Raw genomic sequence first — 9,293 nt, 5'->3', positions numbered from 1 at the left:
ACGAACTTCATTATCGTACGTCTGGCAATAAAGAAAGAAATATCGTACATCCAGGAACTTCATTGTCGTACCTCTGGCAGTAAATAAAGAAATATGGTACACATCATCACCCAACTAACAAAAACACACAAGAAATATCCACTATCGCACACCTGGCAAACATAAAACAACGATATCGTACATGTAGGAATTAGTGTCGTTTCCGTAGGGGTCGTACGGTTCCAGCCTGGGTTCTGACACGTTGCGAACCCGAGTGATATCCTCCAAATTCACGACCAGGTCGTATTCAGTCAGCGTTGGCATTTCCAGCCGCCTTGGATAAATTATTTAGAGATGGAGTGTGTAAGATTAGGAAGTAAATAATTAATCAGAAAAATGGTAAGTGCACAGATTTATAGATATTTAAATATTTCAAACTTCCTATTTGATTTAATCTAATTTTGAAATTTTCTATTTGAGCTATTTTTATTAAATTTCTTATCATATCTAATTTAATTTGAACTAATCTAATTCATTTTTTTATCTCATCTCGTCTGATTATATTTTTCATTTGATCTAAACTTCTCATCTGATAATAAAATGCGCTAAACACAAAATTAAACAAAGCCTTATTGGAATAAATAAGGCATTACATAAAAAAGTAAAATAATAATAATGATGATGATAGTAATAACAATAATAATAATAACAGTAATAATAATAATAATGATGATGACAGTAATAACAATAATAATAATAATAATAATAATAATAATAATAATAAGATATTTAAATAATAATAATAACAATAATAAAACATTTAAATAATAATAATAATAATAATAATAATAATAATATCAACAATACGAAAAAAACAAAATCAAACGACTGCGAACGAAAATTCCACACACCTTATGAAGACGATGAGATTCGCCTCCGGATTCTGCACTGTGATCTCGACGTTGATGGAGGACCATTCGCGACTCACGTTGAAGGAGGTGCACAGCATGCTCTCGTCCTCCACGCCAAGTTCGAGGTAGTGGTTGGGGTCCACGAAGGTCGGTTCTGAGGGAAGGGGGGGAGAGAGGGAGAGGGAGGTGAGAGGGGCAGGGAGAGGAAGGGGAAGGGAAGGGGAGAGGAAGGGGAAGGGGATAGGAAAGGGAGGGTTAGTGGTTGGGGGAGTTTTGCGATTTTTTTTTTTTTTTTTTTTTTTTTTTTTTGAAATTCTGTTTATATATTTTTTGTGTGTGTGTTTGTGATTTTTCTTTATCTCTCTCTTTCCCTTTCGATCTCTCTCTCTCTCTCTCTCTCTCTCTCTTTCTTTCTCCCTCTCCCTCTCTCTTGCCCTCTTTCTCTCCTCCTCTCTTGCCCTCTTCTGCTCCCTCTCTCTTGCCCTTTCCCTCCCTCTCTCTCTCTCCTCCCTCCCCTTCCCCTCCCTCCCTCCCTCTCCCTCCCTTCCCTCTCCCTCTCCCCCATCTCACCCGTTAACTTCGGTCCTTCCCTCTTCCTCCCTCCTCTCGGTACGTAGATCTTGATTTCGTTTTCGGGTTCCAGGTCCTCCACGGGGATGACTTCGATCTCGGTTTCGGATATTCGCTGAACGAGTCGAATCTGCATCGTCTTGGTGGTTCGACTCAGCTTCTCCTTGGCGCCGTCTCCGAAGGACTGACACGGAGGAGGTGGTGGCGGGTTTAGTGTAATGTTCGTTATCTATAACTGTTTTCGTCGTTTTGTATTGTCATTATTATTATTCATTTATTTCCGTTATCTATAATTGTTTTGTTTTTTGTTTTTCTTTGTTTTTTTTTTTATTTGTTTTACGTTATCTATAATTGTTTTCGTTTTTTTCTTTTTCTTTTTTTAATTTATCTATAATTGTTTTCGTTATTCTATTTTTCTTATTAATTCATGTACTTAGTTTGTATATTTTCTACTGTTATGGGAATTAGCATCACCCAAAATTGTGCCGAATTTTATTTCAGGATTTTGAAAAAAAAAATCGCCTCTGAACCATAATTCGCTTCGCATCAATAAACGAAGCCTAATTTTGAAGGCAAAAGGAACCTAAAACAAGAATCAAGAAAAGGAGGGAAAAAGTGAGCGAAAAATAACCAGAAATTTTTGAAAAAAAAAACGACTTCAACAAAGAGAGACAGAAGAAAACCAACAACTTAAAAAAAAAAAAAAAATACAGAAAAAAATATAAAATAAATTACAGGATATATATATATATATATATATATATATATATATATATATATATATATATATATAAACAACTTCCCCCCCAAAAAATAAATAAATAGAAAACAAAACTTCCAGATCTTTTTTTCTTTTTTTTCAATAAACATCAGAACCCAAAACCCACAGCTCCCTACTCCCCTACCCCCTCCACACCCCTCCACCCACACCCCACCCCCAACCCACACCCCACCACACCCCACCACTCCCCACTCCCAGCCCACCCCCAGCCCACCCCAGCCCACCCCCTTCCACCCCCACCTGCACGATAACCGGCCAGGCCACGGCTTGGATTCCCACAGTGTAATTCCCGGTCTCCGTCGACGAGCAGTTCCCGGTCTCGATCTTCTCCTCCTTCAGGATGTCACAGATGTCAGGAAACTCGTAGACGCCTCCCCCTTGCCACAGCTGGTACCCCGCTAAATCCTTCGCCTCCATCCTGTTGGAGAAGATGGGATGGGGAGGAGAAGGGTTAGATTGATGGAGAGGAGGAGGAGGAGAAAGGGTAGGTTGATGGAGAAGAAGGGAGGGGGAGGAGATGGGTCAGATTGATGGAGATGAGGAAAGGAGTAGGTTAAGCTGATGAAAAAGGAGAAGGAATAAACTGATGAAGAGAAGGAGAAAAGAAGGGATAAATTGATGAAGAGGAGAGAGGGAGGAGGAAGGTTTAAATTGATGGAGATGAGGAGAGGAGAAAGATTAAGTTGATGAAGAGGAGAAGAGTTAAATTGATGAAGATGAGAAGAGGAAGAGAAGACAACTCAATGAGGAAGAGGAGGGGGAGAGAAGAAGGGTTAAATTGATAAGGAAGAGAGGAGAAAGAAAGATGGATAATATTCGGATGAAGAGAATAGTTAATCCAGATATGGAATTCATTTTAGTACATCTTTAATGGAGCTTTCTACCGGAACAGAAAAAAACAGTAATAATAATAATAATAATAATGATAATGATAATGATAATGATAATGATTATAATAATAATAATAATAATGATAATAATAATATGATAATGAAACAAAAGAACAGTTAACACAAATACAAAATTGAATCTCATACCCAACACCTCGATTTAGCACTCAACCGGGCAACGTTGCATAAAAAAAAACGTATAATAATAATAGTAATAGATAATGACAATAATAACACAAATAAATAAGTAAATAAATAAATAAACAAACAAATAAAAACAAAAAAAAATGAAAACAAGCAAACAAAACAAAAGCAAATGAAAAACAAACAAACAAAACAAAAACAAACGAAAAACAGACAAACAAACAACCCCCTACACCCCCCCCAAAAAAAAAAAACGTCCCCCTAAAAAAAAAAACGTCTCCCCCCAAAATAAAAGTCTCCCCCCAAAAAAAAAACGCCCCCCCAAAAAAAACGTCTCCTCCCCCCAAAAAAAAAATGTCCCCCCAAAAAAAACGTCCCCCCCAAAAAAAAACGTCTGCCCCCGAAAAATAACGTCCCCCTAAAAAAAAAAAACGTCTCCCCCCCCCAAAAAAAAAGTCTCCCTCCCCCCCCCCCCAAAAAAACGTCTCCCCCCCAAAACAAAGTCTCCCTCCCCCGCCCACCCCCCCTCACACTCACATGACCATGGTCATCTCGAGGCCGTCCTCCGTGTTGACGAAGATGGGCTTCTCCCCCGGGAAGACGATCTGCAGCAGCTTCGTCTGCATTTGCTCCACCGCCGTCAGGGTCTTCTGGACCTGCGTCACGGCGCGGTATTTCTGGACCTGAAACGGAAGGGGGGGGGGTTGAGGAATTGTCGGCGCTAATTAGGGGTTTAGTTCATTAGGAATCATTAGCGGTAATTGTGGGTTTATTAATTAGGTTCGTTTATTCTGTTAGGAATTATTGGCGGTAATTATGGTTTTAGTTCATTAGGAATCATTGGCTGAGAAAACTTGAGGAATTGTTGGCGCTAATTAGGGGTTTACCTCATTAGGTCCATTTATTAATTAGGAATTATTGGCGGTAATTCTATATTTATTAATTAGGTTCGTTTATTCTATTAGGAATTATTGGTGGTAATTATAGGTTAGTCACTAGGTCCGTTTATTCATCAGGAATTACTGGCTGTAATTATAAATGCATTGATTAGGTTCATTTATTTTATCAATTTATCTTTTTTTTTTATTCTCTCCTGCTCTCTTCACTTTCTTTCACCCTATTTTTTTTCTTTTTTTTTCCTGCTCTTTTTCACTTTCTCTCGCCTTTATTTTTTCCCCTTTCTTCTAAGTATTCATCTTTTTTTTTGCTTCGTCTTTCTTGCAATTTTCACTTTCTTTCCCTCATATTTTTTTATTATTATCATTATTTTCCCCTTTTTCCTTATTTCCCCTTTTTCTTGTCACTCTCTTTCACCCTTATACTCTTCTCTTTAATCCTTCCTATCTCCTCATCCCCCCCCCCCCTCCATACTTCTTACCTTTAGCGCGAGTTTCTTCTTCTCCTGCAGTTCTCTCTGTTCATCGGTCAGCCCGTCGTTCAGAAGCTCCTCCTCCGCCGCAGGGTCCTCCTCCAGCGCAATCCCTAGTTCCTCGAGGGTGGCGTCGATGTTTTCGTACTCGGAATACTCGCCCTCGACAGATGCCTTCAGGTCCGTCGGCAGGATGTTGTCCTCGAGAACTTTGTCTGACGTGCCCTGGCGGGGGTCGAGAGGGAGGGACAGGGAGGGGGTGGGGGGGGAGAGTTAGTGTTTAAGGGGAAAAAATCATCATCAAATTATAATTAAAATATCCCTTAACAAGGACCACCATGGCTGTGGTAATCAAGTAAGTTGACGCTAATATAGGTACGCAGACTCCCCCACACTCATCGATGTTCTTACCGTAGTCATAGAGGATATAGACTGCATGCTGTTGCTCACAAACGCCTCAGGTTCCGCTGGATCGCTGATGGTCATGTTAAGCAACACCTTCGTGAGGCAAGAACCGGTCACCTGTAAGGACACAAGAAGTGATCCAAGATAAGAATTTCCTCTCTGTTTGCACGTCTTCTCCTTTCTCCTTCTCTCTCTTTCTCTTTCTCTTTTTCTTTCTCTTTCTCTTTCTCTCTCCCCCTCCCTCTACATAATAAACATTCAGACCCCAAAAACGCACCTTTTACATAGGCAGGTCCTTCATTCACATCCCCAGTTACCAAAACCATACCTGTCACGTAGCCAGATCTTTCATTCACATCCACAAAACACCACACCTATTACATGCAAAGCTCCTTCACTCACACTCCCAAAATGCAAAAAAAAAAAAAAAAAAAAAACCTATTACACACCAATCTCCTCCACCAAAACACCAACACACCACACCTGTTGCGTAGCCAGATCCTTCCCCTTGATATCGACCGTCTTCCCATCCCCAACGATAGAAGACACGGTCGAGAAGAGTTGCGTGCAGTCCGAGAGGGTGTCCGTGTTGATCATCTCCAGCTGGGTCATCATGGAATTGATCTCCTCGGCGCTTTCGGTCAGTGCCTCGTCCAGCTTGGCCTGCTGCTCCGCCCTAATCCTCGCGAGTTCCTCGGGGTCCATCGTGGTCGTCTCGATGATCTCGTCTGGGGGGTAGGTCGGTTCCGGGGTCGTTGTGGTCGTCTCCCACTGTTTGATTGGTTTTAAGGGGGAGCTGGTTATGTTAAGTTACGGTAAAGGTAAGTTAAGTTAGGATAAGTTTAAGGGGACGGGGGTTAGTCCCTTGGTTAGTTTGGTAAATGATGTGTAGCAGATGTAAAGGGTTTGGGTTATACTCATGAACGTTAAGTGAGGGGTGTATATATACAGGTAAAATGCGAAAGCAGAAGAGAGAGAGAGAGAGAGAGAGAGAGAGAGAGAGAGAGGGAGAGAGAGAGAGAAGAGAGAGAGAGAGAGAGAGAGAGAGAAGAGAGAGAGAAGAAAGAGAGAGAGAGAGAGAAGGGAGAGAGAGAGAGAGAGGAGAGAGAAGGAAGAGAGAGGAGAGGAGAAGAGAGAGAGAGGAGGAGAGGAGAGAGAGAAGAGAGAGAGAGAGAGAGAGAGAGGAGAGAAGAGAGAGAGAGAGGGAGGAGGGAGAGAGAAGAAAGAGAGAGAGAGAGAGAGAGTAGAGGAGGGAGGAGAGAGAGAGAGAGAAAGAGAGAGAGAGAGAGAAGAAAAAAGAAGAGAAGAGAAGAGAGAATGGAGAGGAGAGGAGAGAAAGGAGAGAGCGGAGAGAAGAGAAGAGCACCAAACAGAAGAAAAAAAAGAATATAAAAGAGAAGAAATAGAATGAAATAGAAGAGAAAGAAGAGTATAGAAGAGAGAGATAATGAAAAAAAGAGCAAGACCAAGACCGACTCACCGGTTCATCTTCGAGCACCATGCCCTTAATGGAGGTTCTGGCCTGGAGCAGCTGGTTGAGCCTGGCCTGGTCTCCCTCTCCAGATGCCCGTAGGATCTCCTTCTTGTCTTTCCAAGCTTCGTACTCGAGTATTGAAGGAAGTGAGGTCTGGAAGAGAGCGTAGGGGGGGGGGGATTTATTGAGGGGAAAATGATCTCTTTTTATCGACAAATTTGAAATTTGAAATTTGACAGAGGGAGTTTGAGAGAGGGAACTGATCGCTTTTCACCAGCAAAGTCTTGACGAAAGTGAAGTCTTTTCGCCAACAAAACAGCGCAATCCTTCTAAGTGCTCTCCCCCTTTTTCACCCAAAGGAAGAAAGAGATCTCCCTCCCTTAAACAACAACAAATAATAACAAACACATTCTTTAAAGAAAAAAGACACGTACCGAGAATTCGTCAATAAAGTAATCTTTGGCAGCTCCGAACTCATCCTCAATCGTGACCCAGAAAGTCCAGTTACCTAAAGGGAAGACGAATTTGTCCTTGCTGTCGATGCCAAACTTGAGGTTCTTGATGTAACCCCACTCGTTGTTCTTCACTGTAATAAGAGGAAATGGGGAGATGGTTAGGAATGGAATAAAGCGGCGGAGGCAAGAGGAGGTAGGAAAGAAGGAATGGGGAGATGGTAAGGAATGGAATAAAAGAATGGAGAGGCAAGAGGAGATAGGAAAGACGGAATGGGGAGATGGTTGGGAATGGAATAAAGCGGCGGAGGCAAGAGGAGACAGGAAAGAAGGAATGAGGAAATGATTAGGAATAGAATAAAGTAATGTAAACAACAGGAGAGAGGAATGTAGGAATGAGGGGATAGTTAGGAATGAAATAACATGTGAAGGAATGAGAAAATAGATCAGAATAGAAGAGGAGGAAAGTAGGAATGAGATAATAAATGAACATAAAATGAAAAGTGCTTGGAATGAGAAGATAGTTAGGAATGTAATAAACCGAAATGAGAAAAACAGTTATGAATGGAATTAAAAGGATGAGAAGATAGTTAGGGAAAGATAGTTGCGAAAAATAAACATTGCTGGAATGAGAAGATAGATCAGAGTAGACTAAACAGCGTAGAAGTGAGAAAATTGATCAGGATGGAAGTGTAAAAAAAGGAAAATATATCAGAGCAGAGTAAAAAGTGTAGTCATATATTTAAGCTTATATCGACATCACGTGGAAAAGAATCTTATATTTTTTCGACTTCAGCAAATGTTTATTAAAAAAAAAAAAAAAAAAAAAAAAAAAAAAAAAAAAAAAAAAAAAAAAATATATATATATATATATATATATATATATATATATATATATATATATATATATATATATATATATATATATAACACAATGAAAATATGATAAAATTAGGAAAATATGTAACTTCGACAACACCTGGAAAGCAATCTCTATTCTTTTCCGTCTTCACCAAATCCTTATAAAAAAAAATATAACACAGGGGAAAAGTGACCCGCGTGTCCCCTGTTCAACACTCACAAAAGAAGCTGTATTTGGCGATCTTGTCCTTCTGCTGGTCGTAGAAACCCTTGCAGTCGCAGTAGAAGTCCTCCGTGAGTGTTCGTCCGTGGCGGAGGAGGTAGCCTGGAGGTTGAACGAGGTGGTTAGTGTGTGTGTGGCTTATTGAAGAATTTATGAGGTGTATTGGTACCTCTCTTTTAGCGTTTTGTTTTGCTTTCTGTCTTGGTTTTATTGTTTTTTCTCCTTTCTTTTTTCCCTTCTTTCTGTTTCTGTCTATATATGTATCTGTCTGTCTGTCTGTCTATCTGTCTTTTTCTATCTTTCTCTCTTAAAATCTCTTTGTCTCTTTCTTTCTTTATCTTTATCCCTTTCTGGATATGTTGTCATACTCATACTCCTACCTCCTCCTTCCCCCTCCTCCTCCTCCTCCTCCTCCCCCTCTTCCTCCTTCCCCCTCCCCCTCCCCCTCCCCCTCCTCCTCCTCCTCCTCCACCCCATCTACCCCCTCCTCCCTCCTCCTCCTCCACCACCCCCTCCTTCCTTCCCCCCTCCACCCCCTCCTTCACCTCCTCCTCCACCCCTCCTTCCCTCCACCTCCTCCTCCACCCCCTCACCTGTCTCCGGATCTACGGGCGTGGTCTCGTCGACGACCAGGACCCTGTTGGGCGGGGGCGTGAGCGTGCAGGTCCCTCCCTCCGGCGGCGTGTTGATCAGCAGGAACATGGTGCCGACGCCGACCTCGCTGTCCATCACTCTCACGACGTTCATCTTGATGTGGAATTCCAAGACGTCGGGGAAATCTTGGAAAAGTTGTTTGACGATGACCATGTTGGGTTTCGTGTGGCCGATCATGTAATCGATGTCGTTCTGAAGGGGGAGGGGAGAGGGGGAGGGGGGCGGTTATTTGGGTGTGTTTGGGGTATGTATCGTTATTTGGTTGTCTCTCTCTCTCGGTCTCGCGGTTTCGTTCTCTCGGTCTCGCGGTTTCGTTCTCTCGGTCTCGCGGTTTCGTTCTCTCGGTCTCGCGGTTTCGTTCTCGGTCTCGGTCTCGGTCTCTCTCTCCATCGCTTTCTTTCTTACATTCTTTCATTCCTCTCTCTCTCTCTCTCTCTCTCTCTCTCTCTCTCTCTCTCTCTCTTTCTTTCTTTCTTTGTTTCTCCTCTCTCTCTCTCTCTCTCTCTCTCTCTCTCTCTCTCTCTCTCTCTCTCTCTCTCTCTCTCTCTCTCTCTCTCTCTCTTCCCTCTCCCTCTCCCTC

General features: G+C 41.9%; 2 protein-coding genes across 2 annotated transcripts in view; both read right to left on the bottom strand.

Moving 5' to 3' along the window:
- The window catches only part of LOC119573583, a 15,988-nt gene extending 9,105 nt beyond the window's left edge, over positions 1–6,883 (bottom strand). The window contains 9 exon segments of the mRNA XM_037920793.1: positions 153–313; positions 891–1,044; positions 1,461–1,644; positions 2,482–2,659; positions 3,813–3,958; positions 4,654–4,869; positions 5,056–5,166; positions 5,533–5,820; positions 6,530–6,883. Of these exon segments, the coding sequence (XP_037776721.1) occupies positions 153–313; positions 891–1,044; positions 1,461–1,644; positions 2,482–2,659; positions 3,813–3,958; positions 4,654–4,869; positions 5,056–5,166; positions 5,533–5,820; positions 6,530–6,550 (1,459 nt within the window). The 5' untranslated portion in view covers positions 6,551–6,883.
- Positions 6,884–7,951: 1,068 nt separating this feature from the next.
- Positions 7,952–8,891, bottom strand: LOC119572872. Its single transcript, XM_037919806.1, has 2 exons — positions 8,653–8,891; positions 7,952–8,161 (listed from the first exon to the last, which is right to left on the bottom strand). The coding sequence occupies exons 1-2, from the start codon at positions 8,888–8,890 to the stop codon at positions 8,046–8,048; spliced, it is 354 nt and encodes a 117-aa protein (XP_037775734.1). The 5' UTR covers position 8,891; the 3' UTR covers positions 7,952–8,045.
- Between the last annotated feature and the right edge of the window lie 402 nt (positions 8,892–9,293).

Source organism: Penaeus monodon, chromosome 5 (genome assembly GCF_015228065.2).
Source record: "Penaeus monodon isolate SGIC_2016 chromosome 5, NSTDA_Pmon_1, whole genome shotgun sequence".
NCBI classification, from domain to species: domain Eukaryota; kingdom Metazoa; phylum Arthropoda; class Malacostraca; order Decapoda; family Penaeidae; genus Penaeus; species Penaeus monodon.
Note: the sequence above shows the minus strand (reverse complement) of the source record. Positions and strands in the feature narration are given on the sequence as shown.